Source organism: Ambystoma mexicanum, chromosome 10 (genome assembly GCF_040938575.1).
Source record: "Ambystoma mexicanum isolate Mex_15411 chromosome 10, UKY_AmexF1_1, whole genome shotgun sequence".
Lineage (NCBI taxonomy): Eukaryota > Metazoa > Chordata > Amphibia > Caudata > Ambystomatidae > Ambystoma > Ambystoma mexicanum.
The window spans coordinates 290,835,843-290,856,081 of record NC_090932.1 but is presented as its reverse complement, the minus strand read 5'-3'; the positions used below and the strand labels follow the sequence as shown (position 1 = coordinate 290,856,081).

At 47.1% G+C, this 20,239-nt stretch overlaps 1 protein-coding gene across 3 annotated transcripts in view; it reads right to left on the bottom strand.

Annotated features, from left to right (window-relative positions):
- Positions 1–20,239, bottom strand: part of UGGT1 (UDP-glucose glycoprotein glucosyltransferase 1) — a 2,047,742-nt gene that overhangs the window by 1,148,011 nt on the left and 879,492 nt on the right. For all 3 annotated transcript variants that reach the window (XM_069617855.1, XM_069617854.1, XM_069617856.1), the window contains exons 17-19: positions 7,770–7,901; positions 7,448–7,612; positions 6,908–7,028 (exon numbers count right to left, since the gene is read on the bottom strand). In XM_069617855.1, the coding sequence (XP_069473956.1) occupies positions 6,908–7,028; positions 7,448–7,612; positions 7,770–7,901 (418 nt within the window). The remainder of the gene's footprint in view (positions 1–6,907; positions 7,029–7,447; positions 7,613–7,769; positions 7,902–20,239) is intronic.

The following is a 20,239-nucleotide window of genomic DNA, read 5'->3' as shown; positions in this document are numbered from 1 at the left end:
TCATCCAAAGCACCCAAAAACAAACAAACAGCCCACGCTACACATGTTTGCGTCAGCCATCAACACCAGCAAGACTTCTATGCCAGCACCCCTCATGCAACAAGGACATTCGAAACAGATGAGGGGGGACCAACCAGTACTAGCAGTGATAGTGTAGCAGCAATGAGGATTGCGCTGGAGATGAAGATGGACGCCATCAGCCTGGACATCAACCTTCCAAGGCAAGATGTGAGAGCATTAGCGGAATGCACAGCAACCCTGGAAAAACAAGTCACAGAAAACGCAGTCTGCCTTAAAGACAACACGAAAGACATATCGATCTTGCAACAACAAATGAGAAACCTGGAGAGCAGAGTTGAAAGCGCAGAAGGTCGAGCCAGGAGGAACAACATCAGGATTATAGGGCTTCCCGAGGGAGAGGAGGGAATGAATCACCCCATGAACTTTGTAGATAATATGCTGCTGCAAGAAATAGGCCCAGGAAGTCTTAACCAAAGCTTCAGAGTAGAAAGGGCACATAGATCACTGGCCTGGAAACCACCGCCAGGAGCCCCACCAAGGCCCATCATAGCCCTGATGCTAAATTTTAAGGACAGAGAAATTATCCTGGAACATTTCAGGAAAGGAGGCATGATCCCGGAGGGCATCAGTGACAATCACTGCACACACAGACTACACCCTACAGGTGCAGAAACAAAGGATGCACTTTGCAGCAATAAAGAGAAGGCTCTGTGAATCAAACATTAAATATATTCTGCTATATCCAGCCAGGCTTAAAATAATAAGTAATGGCCGAACACCATGTTTTTCGACACCCCGGAAGAGGCACATGGATGGGTAGATGCAGGAAACATACCAATGAGACCAGACAATCAAGCGGAGTAAAGAAGGACACATGATACAGAAGCCCAGAGAAGATAGTATATGGGCAGAAGCCCTGAGACATGACCAAACACGAGACGATGCCTCTGTAAGGAAACTACATTTCGAAACATGGAACCTAGAAAGAATAAGGAGCGACGAATGAGGACCCCTGATCACCACAAGCAAACGACCAAGAACGTTTTCAGCACAAGATCAGTTTTTGGTTCGCAAATACTACTAGTTGCGAATCCACCTGCTGCACCCCGCACACCAAGACACTGTATGCTGGTGCGGGAGTGAGAAGCAGGAATGCCTGAGCACAAGGTACACAGCTGGGCACATTTTGAGGGAGTTACAAAGGGATGTTGGGATAGGAGGGGAACAGCCTATTTGATCACACAGCGAGACAGAGTACCATGGAAATACACAAGACACTACACCTGCGACGGGAGACCTTAAGATAGCCTCTTGGAACGTCGGAGGGCTGAATAGCTACATCAAAAGAAACAGGGTGATGACATATTTGTGCTGACAAAAGATGGACATTGCAGTCTTACAAGAGACGCACCTCACAGACGAGAAGCTAGCTGCACTTGCGAAAAGATGGCGAGGCACCACACAGTGGGCTCACAGTATTCAGCATACATTAGAGGAGTACTGCTATGGGTGGCACCGTCTGTCCCAGTCCAGATACTTCAGATGGTGAAAGATAAGTTGGGCAGGATGGTCAAGATTTAGGTCTTCCTGGAAAACAGGGAGCTGTGCATTATCAACACATATGACCCCAACCATGACACAGCAGCTTATTTTCGCACGCTATATCCCCAAATAAGCTCACATAGAAACAGCAAACCAATATGGGGAGGAGATTTCAACTGCATCTTAGATCCCAAAATGGACAGGTCAGACAACAAATTCACGCACCCTACCCCCGCGGCCAAAGCCCTAAACACCCTGACACAGGCGTTTAAATGAACAGACATCTGGACAGCCCATCACCCACAACACCTCGGATATTCACACTACACCCTCAGAGGCCAGGAAAATCCTTATGAAGACTTCCAGTGCCTGGGAAAGCAGCAGCCTTTTGCGGGCTACCAGAGGGCTGTGTTTTTTTGCAGGCATGATGTGGGCTGGGTCAGTCTGACTTCAATCCACATCTTGGTTTCTGTGTGTCTGAGTGGTATGCATGAGTGTTACCACCAGTGGTCCTAATTGCTAATTGGACTACTGCTGCGGTGTGTGTGTGTGTGTATGTGTGCTAGCCCTGCTATTGGGAGTTTCGGCTCCTAACTAGCTTATAGGATAAGAAGGTGACCCCTGCATCCATTCTTCAGAGAGATCCTGGAAAAACCTGAAGGAGCCAAGTATCCTGTCCAGCTGCAAGATCCGTGAAGAAACCAGAAGCCTGACTGAAGGAGGCCTGGCAACCAACTTCTGCTGCTGTCCTGGTGGTGCCCTGTCTTGCTTTTGATCCTCAGTAGGCCTGCGAAGCTGCTACGACCCTTGGAGTGGAGGGACCATCCATTGCAGACGTCTGCTCGGTGCCCAGCACAAAAAACGCCTTTGTAAGTGCTCTGGAACCGTCCTGTGCCTGACCAGCTTTGTTTTTGGGCTACCGTGCTAACTTTGTCACAGCACCGACTTTCGGCCTGAAACTTGGTGGACCCTCAGCTGCAAGGCTCCCTCATGCGAAATGTCGGCTGTCTAGCACAAAGGGAACCCAAGATAGACTGGAAAGTCTGACCGCGGCTACTGAGTCCTGTTGCATCGCTGTGCGTGGCGTGCACCATCTGAAACCTGCTTACCTGACACAAGTCCAGTCCTGAGAGGGGTGCTGCATCATTTGTTTTGGCATTCCTCAACCGAGAGTCCTTGCACCAGCAAAAGACACCAACCAGAGTGAAGCTCGAACCTGCAACCCGTGAAAATCGAGGACTGCGGATTTCGGCGGGAAAAGCAACATAGGACACCCTTCCTTTCTTTTACCAAGTCTGGGGAAGATTCAGAGTATGGGGGGTACGTTATTGAGCTTTTAACCTACCCCTATACTCCCATTATACGTCAATGGGCTTATAATAAACCTATTTCGAATACTTTTGGCTTTGCCATTACCAGCCTTGGCAAGACTTCGGACTGTTGGGGATCATTTTGGGCATTAGTCTACATTGAACCCTAACTTCAAGAACCCTTCACTTGACCCCAGAGACCCTACCTGCATTTTTTCCTGCATCCCAAGTTCTGTGGAACTGTATCCTGAACAATAGGGCACAAGGACCCTGACAATTTAGGGCTGGACAATTTCAGCTAGGGATCATCTCTGTGGACCTTTTTGTGTATATTACTTGTCTATTCATTCCTTTGCAGGAATATTTGATTTGTAGTGTGCATTTGAACCAAGTGAATGTATATATGTGTTCAGTTTGATAGTGTTGTGTGTAAAGTCTACTTGCTTGTATTCATTTTTCTATAGTGAGTTTTGGCCATAACTAAATAACTATTTTTATACATCCTGTCTAAGTGCAATTTGTGACTCCCATTGTGTGACCTCATTGTGGACCCTTTACAAAATCTCCACCTCTGAAGAACATAGCCTAGACTGCCTGTCACTGCTACCTAAATTGGTTTGGCTACAGCTTCCCTATTCCTGTCACAATATAGGTTGGCCTTCTATACATCTGTCCACCAGGCCAGAGTATAGAAAATCAGTCCTAACAACCACAACCTCAAACAGGAACACACACTAAACACACAGAAAGCAGTAAACATTATGAAGAAGTCTATGGACTTCTGGGTGCAATTACCCCTATCACTAATGGGCAGTTGCTGAAGATGGTGTTTCTCCCTAGACTCCTGCACTACTTCGGGAATGTCCTGTTTAACATCCCGAAAGGTTTTTTTAAACAGTTAGACACAGTATGCAGGGGATTTCAGTGGTGCAAAGCTTGCAACCTATTAGGAGGTCAGATGCCATATTCTCCTCAAATCCCACTAGTAGCACTTAAGGCGGAAGACCTGCAAATCAGATTATATCTAAGGAAGCATTGGGAACCGGTGGGAATTGTGACAATAGGCAACCTGCTATGTGAGGGAGAACCAATAGAATTCAGCCCGCTCATGTCGAACACAGGATTACAAAAGGGACAACACATACTACAAGCCGTTTTCCTCACAGAGCTGAAACAGACGTGGCCAGTAACAACAAGAGAGTCGGAACAGACAGTAGCGATAGAAACATTGCATTACATTCCAGAAGGGGGGGCATGAAGCATCTAGGATATACAAACTTTTCGTTTCCCAGGATAAGGATGGTCAGGCTAAGACCCGACGCAGCTGAGAGGAAGACCTAAAAGAGTCAATGTCAGACAAGCAGTGGGGAAAAATAATGTCATACCATGAACAAGTGTCCAGGAACGCAAAACTACTGCTCATACAATTATACGTAATCCACAGAGCGTACCTAACGCCCAGGAAAATAATGAGGTTTGACAAGAGTGCAGAACAGAATTGTCCAAAATGTGGGCAGAACAAGGTTGACATGGTACATATGTTCTGGGTCTGTGCAAAGATATAACAGTACTGGGGCGACATAGGCCAAAAGTTAGTGAAAGCAAAGAGAATAATGGACATAGGGTCCCCCACGGCCTGCTTGTTGGGCATATTTGTGCACCCGGAGAAGAAGAAACATGTAAGCAAACTGAAAGACTTAGCATATATCCTGCGCTTTGCCAGGATATATGCTATGAGTTGAAAAGCATATAGAGGCCCGGATGCAAACTGGTGGTGGAAAAACCTTCAGAAATGGTCACTTGCAGAGACAGCACTGTGGCAAGAAACGGCCCGAAAGGGCCAGGAGGGATGAAACACAAACTATTATTACATAACCTGCAGGCCTCAGAACACACCACCCAGTCGACAACAAATGACCTGGAAACCCCTATGGTAGCAGAACAGTGAATACAGAATGGGTACTACCTGCACAAGAATGACAATATGCGGGGGCAATGTAGCAGACAGACAATATTTTCAGTGTGATGTACATATATGTAAGGTCTGCATTCTTTGTACCTTATTTATGTGGAAATCAATAAAAACAATTACAAAAAAAATGTACAAAAAGAAATGGCACAAAAGTAAAAAGGAAGAGGGATACAAATTACCACAGCAGCACTTCACTGTAAGGTGATGTGTGCTAGAGTAAAACAGAGAATCTCGCAAAGGGGACAGGGTCACCCTACACTTTTCTTTATATGTGCAGGCCAGTACCCTCAAAAGAGATGAGGGGAACAAGAAAAGTAAAGCAAAAAGTCTTTACTTTCCTCCAAAAGTCAGGACAGGGTGCCATAGCAAAAACTTAGAGATTTCTGTTGATGTCAATGGAGGGAAAGCTGGAAAAAAGGAAATCTTTCCAAATAAAGATTGTTAAAATACATGGGGTCACTTGTTATATCTATGCAGACGACACCCTAGTCCTATTTAAAATTACCAGCACAACCCTTGGTAAGCAAATGGATGATGACTAACAACCTAAAACACAATCCATAAAAAACAGAAATAATGATAGTCTCGCCTCATGCCACCCCTGAAACACCTCTAGCATGGCTTCCGGAAATGTGTTACTGCCTACGAATATCTACAGTGATCAAGAATCTCAGCATACCAATGGACAACACCCTCATACTGGAACCCCAAGTCAACACAACAGTCAAAACGTCCTTTTATCAACAGAATAGAAGAGATTATGCCCAAACTCCCTTTCCCACAAAGAAAGAGGATTGTCATTCCTCGAGTTATCTTAATAATTAATTCTGGCAACAGCATTTATGTAGGTATGCGATACTACCACATAAAAAATTACACAGATCTATAATACAACAGCTAGAGTATTTCTCTGACTCAACATTAGGGAACATTTCTTAGAGCACTGTGCTGGCTGCAGAAAAAAAACACTCCAGGGCCAAATGCATTGCCCACAGAGCCCTGCAAGTTCAAGGAACAGAATTCATACGTGGAAATAATCCCACATTACCAAACCACTAGAGAATTCAAATCCAGAAATGCTCTGCACATAAAAACAGGATATTCCGCAGAGAAAGACCTACAGGCTCTGCCATTTCTACTATACTAACCACATTTCTGAACACACTTATATGGAAAAACGCACAAATCAGGACCACTTGAAATTGAAAAAAAAATTAAAACAGGCTTTTAAACGCAACCAATGGAAATCCGCCATCACAAAGAGGAAACGGCACCTCTAAATTCAACCAACTAGCATATAGACGCACGGTAATGGAATGCCATACTTGCTCCCAACTGCCCAGTTCCAAAACAACTCTTAGCACTCTGAGCTGGATACCACAGACTTGAATATGGCAACAACCGCTAAAACACTAGAAAATCCCTCTTCTTCTTTAACTTCAAAAATGCAACAGGACATCAACCCACAACAAAAACACGAAGAAGCTCAAGACTTCTCACCACAACACAACCAACATTGGCATCGTGCATTTGCACCAACAAGGAAAACCTACGAAACTAACAACATACCCTACCAACGAACTATATTTCTCCACCACACACAAACTCAAACTAGTCACCTGCACACTACCTTTAAAACTAAACCTGTCCCCAGACTCCAAACACAACTCTACATCCAACGCCAACTGACACACTAACCCCGGGCCCCACCCACCCACACACTAACCCCGGGCCCCACCCACCCATCCCTACTGCAAGCACATGGTTCCCCCTCTGGACACAACGCCCTTGATGCTTCCAACACACCACACCTAGAAAGCTTGCACACACACAGAGCTTAGATTAATTCTGATGTGCACCATAAAAGTAAGGAAACACAATCTTGGATTTTCTGCCATTGTCTTAAGTAACCCAACCCAGCCACTATCCAGCCTGCTATGGTATCAGGTTGAACAGTACTGAAATTGACTGTGAAGGAACCAGGAATACATTTTTTATGAAGAGCAAACACAATACATGCAGTAATCCACACAAGCACTTAAACAACAGAAGTGCTACTCACTTGTTGCAGTTAGGTCCAAATACTGCCTCTCTGGCCCCAGGACTCTGGCATTGATTCTGGGGACCACGTTGGGCTGGCTCATGATGTACTCCACTACATCCTGCTCATTAGCCAGTTCGCCCTTTTTTAAAGAGAAACAACGTTAATTGGCATGTTCAATTAAAGCAGGTCACTAGCTGCTCATTTTCATTGAGGAGGTATAAAGAACCAAGTGCTTTTTCGAGAAACTAAAACTGCAGCTCTCTTCTATGAAGTTAAAGTGTCACATTTAATACATCTCAAATGCGCTGTTATTTCATTAAAACAGCAATACTCCCAATAAGATGGCACTTTTTTTTATAAAGCTTCACTGATCTAAAAAATAAAAAATAAAGAAAAACTACAGCCCTTTCAAAGTAAAGCCCACACAAAGTAAAGCATCACTGCTGGTCTATACTACTGCACCAATCTAGGGAAGCATTTTACTTCTTTTACTTGCAAACGCCTACCACTCCCCAGCAAAAGATCATCACTCTTCTTTTGCTTGCTGTCAATACTCACCAGGTAGACAGCCCTTTGAAACAGACTGGTGGTCTCCAGGATTTTGTGCATGGTGACTGTCTCCAACTCATCCGGGTCCAGCTGATCTTTCTGAAAGGGCATGCCATTGAACAGAGCAATGGGCAGTGGACCCACACCAGTCTGCATATAGTAATTCCTCCCTTCCTAAAACACAAAAGGATAGTATTGATTTGACAGTCGAGTGGGAAGCTTGGTAGAGGGGTCAAGGTTAAATAGAGAGGTTGTAGGACTTAGGTTGTGTAGCTAGGGTGAGGTCATACCCACGAATGGAAATTAAATGTTGCACAACAGCTTTAGTCACCTTTCTATTGCTGTCGTAAGCCGAATCACTACCAAGAATGCTGCTCACTTCCACGTATGGGTACTTCTTCTCCAGGACACTGATGACATGCTCAACCTTTAGCTTGTCCCCAGGCATCACCTTGTTGTAAACCTACAAAGAGGTAAAAAGTGCAATTCACTTTAGACAGCCATAAACCTGCGTGCAATATACAAATGTTGCATTTTCTGTATGTAGAGTGCTTGTTTCCTGTGGCCATGCATGAGAAGTTAGTCCACAGTTCTGTTTTTTGCTTGGAACTTGTGATTTATAGTTTTCCTAAATTTCAAATGTGAAAGAAAAAACCTACTGCAAGTCTCAGAATCAAAAGAGAAAAAACAGAGCTTGGTGGCATTCTCATGCATGGTGATAGGAAACTTGAGAGCACTGTGTGCAAGGCACATATTATGGGCATTTCCAGTATACCAGTAAAGCTGTTACTCCAGTGCTGTATTTGCTCCCCCTTTCTCTAATAACGTGTCTCTCTGCTACATTCACTACAAAGGCTGTAATATCAAGGACAATGTAATGCAGAGTATAGAAGAACAACAATTAGGAAAGCAGAGGAATTTGAGGCACGTGGGGGTTGTGGAAAAATACTCTTGACCAACGTGGGGTCTTAGGGAATGAATACATAAATGGTTGACATGCACTTCCCAGAAAAAGCCCCCCACCCACTTGTTTTTGTAAGACATAACAGATGGGCCTTGTTTTTTGGGAAAATAGAGTGAGAAAGAGGGAAAAGGAGAGGTTGTATGCATGTGAGGGTGTGCGCGATAGAGCCTAGAGCCGGCGTTTCGTTAGATCAGCAATGGCAGTACCGGGGGTGGGGAGGGGGGTGCTTTTGCATGAAATCATGTTTGGATCCGTTCTCGAGCTCCAGCAACTGAACCCGGTGCCGTTGCCGGCCTATATTTGCTTCCAAACTCAATTTATCTACAGGACACAAGGTGACGGGGGCTGCTGAACGTGCAGGCTGCGTCCCGAACCGACGACCATCAGAGAGAGAGACCTCTGAAAGGTGTAGCAGGCACCCGATGCAGCATCACGCCGCCGACCATGTGGCGATCACGGCGGCCAGAGTGTGAGTGGCGCTGCAGCAATCGTTCTGGCGGGTACAGTGCTGTTGCACCATCACAGGGTTGGAACGCGCAGCAGTGTGCGAGCCTGCGATGGCAGGGAGTAGAGAAACTCACTTGCCTCCGGCTACATCTGTGCTGACGGCGGAGGCCGGGACCGGCAAGTGTGCTGCAGCAGGCACACCAGGGAAGGCCCTGTTGCCCTGAGGGAGACGAGAGCGGCTGGCCTGAACAAGGGCCTTGCGGCCCCCGCCGACTTGTAAACCCACAGTGGAGCACCGCTGTCCCTGCATATCCCGCGGCGGTGAGTGTAAGCTGGGGGCCACTGCCCACCATTGCCAGTCGGACTGGGTGGTGCAAAGATACAGGAGGAGATTGCCTCTGAGCACTGGTGACTGCTTTAAATGGTACTTGTGGTCTCCTGCTGAGGCGCTACTGATAATTTACCCGGACTACACACAGATGCTGTGTAGAGTGGTTCCGGTGGGGGTATCACACTGCAGCCTGGGATTGACACACAGGGGGTCATTCCGAGTTTGGCGGTAAGTAACTGTCCTTAACGGCATGGAGAAAATACTGTGTCCGTGTAGGTAAGTAACTGTCCTTACTGGCATGGAGCAAATACTGTGTCCGTGTAGGTGAGAGCCCGCTAATAGAGGGCTATTATGACCTCGCGGGCACGAACTTTGCACCATGCCGGTAACGACATTACTGGCATGTCGCTAAAGTCCCGAAAAAGGCCCTTAGCGGCATCAAGTAAAGAGCAGATTGCACTACTGGCATGTAGCAAGACGTCATTAGCGGTCACCGCTATTAGTGGTGGCCGTTATTAGCGGTGACTGCTAATAACAGTCACCGTAAATAAGCGGAACCGGAAGTAGCGTCATCGCACAGGAACAGAAAAGAGCACGGCGGCCATCATTAAAAACACAATCCATTGCCATACTCAGTAGTGAGGACCTGTAGGATGTTGCTGTGTGTGAAATCAAATCCACAATAACACTACAATGCCCAAGGCTGTGAAAAAGGGCGCCTCCCGCCAGCGCAAGGAGCGCTTTAATGAAGTTGAGTTAACCATGCTTGCGAAGACCCTTGAAGAAAATGCAGATGTCGTGTTTGCCCAGAGCCTCAAGAGGGAGGCCATAACCAGAAAGGAGGAGATCTGGGCACTAGTGGCGCAAAAAGTAAGCGCAGTTGGCAACACCCCCCGCACAACAAAGGACTGCACCAAGAGGTGGGATGACTTGCGCCTGCGAGTCCGCAACATCCTCTCGGCAAACAGGAGCCAGGCCATGGCAACTGGCATAGGAGCAAGCTCTCCCATAAAGCTGTCCCGGTGGGAGGACATATGTGCAAGCCTGACCGGCATGGAGGCCATTGAAGGCGTGGGAGACATGGAGTGTGGCGCCACGTCATCGGCGGACGGAGGCGAGTGTCTTAAGAAAACACTGTAATGCAGAGTCTGATGATAGTCCATCAATATGCCTGTCTAAAGAGGCAAGCCATGGCCCAATACACACACATTCCCAGCATAGTTGTCGTACGCAGCACAGACACATGCAGATGCCTGCAGCAAGGCAATGCCATGCCTTACACAAAACACACTAAGATGTCAATAGCATAAGTCACATGCAGGCCACAACCAATATGCATGTCACATAGCAACATGAGTGACCCCGACGTATGCCTGCCAGTTCAGTCGGGGAGGCAGCAGCTACAGCAGCCTTGGCAGAGGAGGAGGCACAGGAAGAGGTGTGGTTGCCCGTGGAGGACAACTCCTCCGAACTGCCTCGCACACCAAGTCCAGCACCAACCCCCCAGCTCACATTGGTAGACTCCGACCACACCACCACCCCGGAGCAGTCTGGGAGGGTTGGGGGGTGGGGGAGTTCAACCAAGGGGCCATGAGTCCCATAGGGGAGCCAACAGAAATGGTGCATGACACCCAAGCACCTTCCACCTCCACAGGTGTACCGGCGGGGGGTGCAGCGGCAGGAGGAGCCAACTGCCCTGGTGCGACAATTTGTAAGTGACAATGCCCAAGCAAGGCAGGAGTGGCGCGAAAACACAGCCTCTCTGGGCAAGATCATTGCCGATAACACTGCCTCCCTGGGCAAGATCTTTGCCGAAAACACAAGTAGACTGTGCGAGGAGGTTATCAGCCCTGCGGCAGGTCCTCTGCCTGTGGCAAGGAAGTGGAGCACCGACACTACCTTCGGTAGAGTGGGGATGGCGGTGCGTATTTCAAGGAGGCTGACAATGTCGTCGTGTATCATGCCCACGATGGTGGTGATGGTGTCCCGTCCAGATGGTACAGGGTGTGGATCTGCTCAGGGGTTAGGTTGAAAGGACTGGCTCTGATGCGAGGGATTGGGGGCCGCCTGCGTGTTGCTGCTGGCTGCGCTGGTGGGGCATGCTGGGCCTGTCTCACCGCCTTCTCCTCCTGCGTCTCCTCTGTGGTGGCTGCTGCTGTTGTTGTTGCAGGTGTGGCAATACAAGCATGTCCTCCAGCTCCAGTATTGCTATCATCTTAGTGTGGGAAGGGGGGTGGTGTGTGGGTGTGCTCCTTTTGTACTGGCCCAGACTCCATTGCCTCCACCTGTGCTGATTGTGTGCACCTGTGGCAGTTGGGAACACTGCACATAGCATTTTACGGTTGGTTCACGATGACAGTATCCCCTATTAGCACCTTCATGGTGCCGGTATTTGCTTGTCCGCCTGACTTGTGATTTCCTCTCATTAGCGCCATTCCGGTTTTGCCGGTATGATGGGCTGCGAGCCCGCGCCCATGCCGCTATTAGAGGCACCGTTATTAACGGTGCCTCTAATAGGTGCCTCTAATAGCGGAGTCTTAGGTCGGAATAGCCCGGAGCCGTATGCAATGCTGGTAATCTTTTACCGGCATCGTTTTTCAATTACCTCCAACCTCGGGAATGACCCCCACAGACTTCAGTAAGGAGCACCTACACCACTGTTTGACCTGCCGCAGGGCCGAAACCTCACACAGTCTACTTGTGTTTTCAGCAAGGTTTTGTGGAGAAGTGGACAGATGTCTGGGGAGGAGCCATTGCTTGATCCAACCGCGGCTCTACTGTGCACGTTTAATATCTCCCATCGCAGTGTGCGTTCTTGAGAAACACTCCACTCGGGCTGCAGATATGACAAAGGGCAACACTAAGAAGCAGTGCTCTATGAACCTATATGCTAAAACCACCCCAGGGCTTCGTGGGCTCGACCACCACTACGGATGCTGCCATGGCACCTGCTGACCTCACCGAAACGCAGCGTATGATGGCCTGTATGCAGGAAAGGTTTTCGGCAATGAAGAGCAAGCTGGATGACATCACAAGCACAATTGAGTCAATTAAAGCACACCTGGAGAAAACTCATCAAAGGATAACTGAGGCAAGAGTGGGCACAGTTGAGGATGACGTATCCACTTTAAAGATGGAAATGGCAGCTCTGTCAAAGCAGGCCCAAGCGGTCACCAAGAAAAATTACAAGCTCGAATCGAGGTTACGCCACAACATATTCGGATTATTGGTGTACCCGAGAGCAACACTGAAACCTCGCTGGAGGGATTCATCAAACATACTCTCCTCCCACTTCTCAGCAACGTCAAGTTTGAGCCCACAGATCTTTGGCACCAAAGCCCAAACTGGGCGCACCACCTCGCCCGATAACTGCTCAGATCCTAAATTATTGAGACTGGGATGCTATCCTCCATGCCGCCTGAAGCAAGGAGACCTCACGCTGGGCTCGAGCAAGCTGTATATTTATCCTGACTTCTCAGTGGCCGTGCAACAGTCGAGGAAAACATTTCTGGCCGTGAAGAAGTGACTACATGATAGAGGCCTAAAATACGCTATGCTATACCCCCGCCAAACTGTGAATCGAATGGAACAGCAAGGTCTATTTTTTTACTATTCCGAAAGGAGGCAATGAGATTTCTTGATCAGAACTTAGCTGCAACATGATTTCATCATCTTCTAGCCAGAGGGATGCTTGGTGGTTCATCCCTCTCTCTCCTATGTTACGCCTAGATAGGTGCCTGTGCTTAAATAATGTTCTGAAAGGAGTTTTGAAGTGGCTGTGATATATCGTAATATATGCCTGAACATGTTCAAAGTTTGAATTAATATAGGAAGCATGTGAATACTTGCTCTTCTATGTACTGAAGTACGCTGTCTGGCCCGGGTTAGCGCCCGCGCATCAGTGGGTTTCCTTGAGAGGTGGCAAACTCATTCTAAATGAATGGAATCTGTCAACGACTGGTCCATCTACAAGTCAAAGGATATTGCCTGCTAAATCCATCCACAAGTATGTTAAGTTTTCAGCTAGATGTTGTGGTAAGTCAGACTCAGGAGACGGACAAGACGTGATGTTCCATAGAATCCTGTTCTGTCCCTACTTCTAGCGTTTTCTTTGACCAATATAGAAAATAAAGGGTGCCCGCCAGAGTGTCTCGCACAAAACTCAGTCCCCTCCAGAAAATCCCAATCTAACCTATGTTCTGTCCATACACAAACTTAACAGATTAACAATGACTCAAGAAAGGTCTGCAAACAAATTCACTCTCAACCCTTTTAAAGGTGGGTGGTTTCTGACCCCACCTAAATGTGTCTCAGATTTCTCTGAGGCCAAGTACCCATTTATGCATTTCAAAGTACCACTGATTTCGTCCTCTTTGCCTGGTGGTGGTTGGTTCCCAGAACTCCCCCCAAATGTCTCTCTCTCAGGCAATATGCCTCATTGTACAAAGAGTCTTTGCCATCAACTTAGTTAACAAGAAGGATACTCTCTGACTCTTGCAGTCAAGCTGGGACTGCCTCATCCCGGAATACGGCTGCTCTCAACCCACCTTGGGTTTGCAGTCCTCTCTCACTCTCTTGGGGTATTTGGTGCTCTCACCTAGTTTTGGGGTACTGTTTCTTCGCCCCCATGTTGGGGAAGGACTGTGTACGTCCCACCTAGGGATCTCAATTCTTACAATGCCTCGTGGAGTATTGTGGCTTCTAGCCTGCCCCAGGGTCCTGTTACTCACACCCAGGTCTGGAATCTCTCTCACCGTTATGTGATCTTTGCTCTTCTACTTTCTCTTGGGGTCATGTTCTCACCCAGCTCTGGGTTCTTGTGTTTTGGTCTTTCAGCCCATCTTGGGCTATAGACTTGTCTCAATGCCCTTCTCCCAACCGCATAACTTGTGTGCTATAGCAGTATTCCTCGTGAGCGCAGGCTCTGCAGCTCTTCCATGGCAGATACCATCTGCGTCAGGTTGCTGCTGCTGTGCCCCACCTTCCAGGGGGACGTCTCCACTCGTGGCTGACTCTGCAGTAGTACCTTCACTTGCGGCTGTGCCTGCAGGATTTCCTCCACCTGCGGTTGGCTCTGCTGGTGTTTTTCTCTCGTGCTGCTTGTCCGGCCTTTTTATGGCTCACCCAGGAATGAGATTGAACCATCGGTCGATTTTATGGTTCACATAATGCTAGAATTATAAAGGGGTCATAAACCATACCAGCCAGCTCAGAAGGGTCTTGTACACAATTGTCTTGCTCAATCCCCCTATAACCAAAGAATTAACGTCACAATGTGTCCATGAAACTGACAGCAGGTTCTGTAGTGCCCAGAAATGCAATAACGTTTTTTCTCTGCATAGAAGAGGTGAGCTAAAACCATCAATTTGCTGGCAAGGTCTGAACTTTCCTCAGATAATTAGGAGAAAGTAGGCCAGCGCAAGTCTTGTTTTTCATCACAGCGTCCACTGATCAAGCATACACTATCCCCGTCAGTGGCCTTCATCACTAGCCTAATCTGGACCAGCAACAGGTGAAAGTTTCCCAGAAAGCAGTTTTGGCTGTGATGTCCATGATAGCAGAGCTTGACTGATGTTTGTAGAGCAACCAGTTCCCGATTATCTAGACCGCTCACTAAATGTTTATTGCCCTACTCTACGAAATGTCGTAAGTCAGAATCAGTAGACGGGCACTCTGACATTTTGCTTTAAGGGTACTTTATTGTGAAGTAGCTCAAAATCTTAATCTATCCTTTGTGTGCTGAGCCCTACCGTAAAAAAAGATGTCTAAAAGGTTGTTTGTCAGGATATCCTACAAATAAAGTTCAGTCCATCGTCCAGAAATCTATTGTGTCCCTATCACTTTGAACAAAGGAAAAATATCCTAACAAAAACCCAATAAGGTTTCTTCCCCAAACATAGGAATGGTAACTGGCTTCTGACCACCACCGTGAGATCTCCTGATCAAAGGAAGAAAGGTGGCTCCTCGCCCTTTGTCGGAGTTCCAGTCAGTATATGTCTTTCTTCTCGTTCTTCCTCTTTTCACGAGGTTTTATAGGCTTCCATTCGTGTCTTGCTCATTAATATTTATCAGGCAGTTTGTGTTGGTCTCTAGTTTTCGAACCAGCCTGGGTTACTTGTGGATTAGTTAGTCCACACCAGTTATTTTCCCTGGATTCCCCACCCAGGAATCTGTTACGCTCACCTGGCTCCCATAGGGGCGTCGGTCGGACCCGGACAGCTGTGGTCTCCACCCACGTGATGCGTAGTGCAGTGATGACTGACTGGATCTGCCCTCCTAATCTTGTCTGCTTAACCCGTAGAAATATTCTCCTGCAAGTGGAGAGATGGATTTAGCCACTTGTGGATTCAAGTGATGGCACCCCCACAGTCCTCCCCAACTAATCACCTCCGAAATGCCCTCACAGCAATCTCACCTTATATTCTTGAAAGATGAGCTCTCCATCCTGCGTGGATTTGCAGGGGCGCGTCAATTCCAGTTACTTCACTGGTCTGAAGGCTCGGGAGAGTTCCGGAGAGTATTGACTCTGAGGTTCCTGGTGAGGACCAGTAAGTGTTAAGTTCATAGAGTTCAATATGTCCGATGTTCACTCTTGTTCCCCCCCTTCCTTTCTTGTCTTGCAGCTGGCTTGTGAAAAGATGCTCTTGTGGCAGCTGGTGGCGCTCAGGTAAGAGTCTGTATTACCCGGCGCTGTCCAGTAAATGTTGCACGAGGAAAACGTGTTGTTTTGTCTCTATTTACAAATGCGGCACGTGAAAATATGGAGAGTCACAAAAGGATGCCTCCGGTGGTAAATCAGGTAAGTCTATGGTGGTAAGAATTATATTTGTTGGTTCCCTCAGCTCACCTTGTGGTTTTCTTTCATCTCCTAGGTGCCTAAGTTCGGCGAAGAAATGATGGAGGCAGCGCTGACCCGAAGGATGTTGTGAAGACTGGTGAGTATGGCGCGGCGCTGCAGCTGGAGGTGCGGCGCGTGCAGAAATGATGTTCTTTACAGGTCCGTAGACAAGATGGATCCAGAATCAGGTGTGGAATAGAAATACGTTTGTTTTCTAACCTTGTCCATTTCTTTCCTCTTTGTTTTAGGAGCTCTGGATTCGAGGCGGGCGTGGCAGAAGACTGGATGCAGGTTGCAGGCACGGTGAGTGTTACGCTGCTGGATGCAGAATAACGCGAAGCGTGTGTTGCTGGTCGGGTGTGGTTTAAATAGCCTCAAAAGGAGTCCCAGGTAAGAAGTCCCTAGAACCACACCAGAGTAAAAAATAGTCCCTGTAGAAAAATAATCCCTTTCAGGCTTCATGTTGGATTGGAGTCATTTGCAGCATGGTCTGCCTGAGGTAAGTAATGACTATGAGCCTGGCGCCTTAGGCGCCAGGACTGATTCCTATTATGAGCCTGGCGCCTAAGGCGCCAGGACTGAACCCAGATAGCCCCTAGCTGGGGCTGCTGAGGTTTTGCTAAATGTCTAGATGCCTGCTCCCGGGGCTGATGGGCTTGGTCCGGATGCCTGGGGGTAGGCATCATGACAGAATCTTGTTCGGCTATCTCCAGTGAACATTACCCTTTTCTGGGGTTTTTGGTTTCTCAGCCCAGCTTTGACTTTGGGGTTCCTCTCGCCTCATCTTGGGTTCTGGTTGCTCTCACCCCACCCTGGGGTTAGGTTGCTCTCACACAACGCTGCAGTTCGGTTTTGTGCATCCGGCCTTGGGGTATGGAGTCTTTTGGCCAGCATTGGGCTATGGCTTCTCTCAGCCCCTACCTTGGGCTTGGCTTAGTCTGACTCTGTCTTGGCGTTTTCTTGGTAGTTACCTCCCACACCTCCTGGGTCAATGCACACCTTTAAATTCATTGCAGTCTTCCTCAGGCAGACGGGAATTTTCGCGATAGGCTTTGCCGGATCCACAGTGGCGTTTGTCTTCTCCGGCGATTAGATTTTTTTTGTTCTCCTCTCGCCCCCCCTTCCCACACCTCCACTCAGTTACCCACATTTTGGCCTCGCAATCGTGGCATCGCTTGAAGCCAGAGACCCTGTGAGATGACATTGAATCGAGATTTTCTGAGAAAACGTACAACTAGGTACAAAAAAACGTTGACTAAACTCGAGTCGTGTTCGCGGTGCAGCGTGCAGAAAAAAGGAACTAATGCATGGGGCGTAGTGATGTGCTATATAAATATATATGCAACGCTGACGTCACTTCTGGAGCAGACTATCGAGAACTGGACAAGACGGATCGACAACCGAGTCGATGCCCAATACGCCCCCTGTCGAAAAAGTTTCCGAACAACAGAGCTGGATGATGAATATCTATCAAGATGAGGAATCGACGGGAGAAAAGCAATCAATTTAAATGAGTGCTTCAAAATACAAATGTTCGTAAAATCCTGTATGGGACTGATGTGCAAGCATATATCAACTATTTAGCTGAGAACCTGGTGTAGTCCTTCTTGCACAAACCGGTATGCGGCCCACCGCGAGTACCTGACACTCAGGATGATGTTTTCCAGGCCGCAATGGTGGTTATACTGCCCAGCATCGTGTGAGGGGCTTCCAGGGGTGGGAATCTTTCACCACCTCGTATCTTGGCTTTCTTCTTGCCCTCTCACGGCCAGATGTGCCATATATGGTAATCCCTGTCTGGTCCCAGTCCACATCCTGACAAACTGTTTCTGGGCAGATGTTGAGGCTGTACACGATTGGACAGCTCTGTCCACTTTGAATAGAGTACCTGGAGACTGCCATCAGGTGGTAGCAGGGTGTGGTATTAATCAACAAAACATAAATCAGATCTTTACCACTGGTGGGCTCAGGGGAGAGTCCAGCATGTCGTCAGAGCCAAGATAAGAGGAGCATCCTGCTGAAGACCCAGATCTCATTGTTGCAGCCAACCAATATTGTCTTCAACCATCCCACTCGAGCCCTGCTCCTTTGCTGATCCAAGAATTCAGCCCCTGGAAGACTTCGGAATTATCCTGTGACCATTCTGGGCTACCTAGCTGCATCATTCCCCTTCCTGAGTTCCAACTTGAGATTCTGCAGACCCTCGTCCTGTAAAACAAGAGCCCTTTGTCTGCAGTTGCAGCTGTCCAGCATAAAGAGCGATCTTTATTTCTGCCATGAGGGTTGCCCTCCGCTGACTGAATGCAGTGGTCATCATTGTCAGACCATACAATTAAAGACCAACAATGGTGCTCTAATATTCAGAATGCCATTGCCGACAAAATCCCACTACAACGTAAAACTCAACAAAAAAAAATCTAAACTCAATCTTACCCAAAATTCATCAATCACATACTCTCCAACAGATACCCTCAAAGCATCCAAATTCTCTTTCTCCTCTTACAACCTCAGGCACGATAAATATCATCAAAAGCCTTAAACCTTCTAGATGCAAAGGATATATTTGCCCAGCAACTCTAGTAACTCTAGTAAAAGACTGTGTGGTTGAACTTGCTCCTTTTATCACCAGCCTCATCAACAACTCATTTGCCTCCAACACTGTCCCAAATGATTTAAAAACAGTCTGGGTTCTACCCTTGCTTAAAAAACCCACACTAGATCCTAATATTCCAACTAATTATCGCCCCATCACTACAGTCTCCTTCCAACTTAAAATACTAGATCGTGCAGTTTATCTACAGATTCAAAAACATCTTGAAGACAATCACCTTCTAGGCTTGAGACCATCAGGCTTCAGACCAGGCCACGGCACGGAAACGGCTTTACTTGACCTGAAAGCACAAATGGATCAATATGAGGATAAAGGAGAGTTGTGCATCCTCCAGCTGCTAGATCTCTCGGCAGCGTTTGATTTAGTCAATCATGATATCCTATGCCAACACCTTGAGACTGCAGCCCAATTCTCCCCGGACTCTTAAATGGATCAGATCATTTCTTTCCAATCGGACCATGAGGGTCTTCTCAGACACTTCAGCAGCCCTCCCTGTCCCGGTAACTTGCGGTGTACTGCAAGGATCGTGTGTCTCACCCACACTTTACAATCCATTCACTAAACTCCTATTCAACAAACTGGACAATATGGGCATCACGTATACAGACTATGCGGATGATACCCAAATTCTCCAAATTCTCATACCAATCACCGGCTGCTATGACACAGATTCTAAAAATCTAAATAAAATATACCTTGCAATCCAAGCCTGGAGTGACGATAAGACTGAGCTTATCCTCATAGGCAACAAAACGAAATGTAGCAACCTATCCCAGCATTACAAATCTTTCATCATTGATGGCAATACCATCCCAGTGGCTAATGAAATAAAAAATAAAAACTTTAGGGGTTTACATTGATTCTGCACTTACACAGGTCAATGCAGTGGTTTCCTCTGCCACGAATACAGCCAAACTGATCAGAGCGAGCCGCCCTTTTCTCTCCTCAGAAAATTCTATCACTCTGGCGAGAGCCTTGATCCTTTACAGGATTGACTATTGCAGTTCTCTTTGCTGGAACCAGGACCAGAAACATCAAGAAATTACAAATAGCACAAAACAACGGCATAAGAGCGCCATTAAATATCCCAAGTCACAATCATATCTCAACTACTAGAAGAAACATTCATTGGCTCCCTGTCCAAGACAGAATCAAATTTAAAATCCTAACAATGACGCAAAAATGTATTGCGAAAAAGGCGCCAAAATACCTTAGTAACCTCATCTGTAAAGTCAACTCCAATAGACCAACCTGGTCTGCCTACACTAACTTGCTTATTACCCCCAGATATAGAAGACAGAAAGCGGGAGGCTCGAGATTCCCAGCTATAGCTCCAAAATTGTGGAACGCCCTCCCTCACCAACTGAGAAATGACACTTATGGTCATTTAGAAAAAATCTAAAAACTCTCCTCTTCAGATCTGACATCCAGCTATAGTCTACCAACTTCGTACATATTACAACAAGGACATGTAACAATATATAAATATGCAAAATTGTGCAATTTTCTGCTTGAAATGTATGTTAATATTCCAATCAATGTATTATATGTAACAAAATAGCTGTTCTTGAAGCTTTAACCATAATCGTAAGAAGAAAGGAAACTTGTAA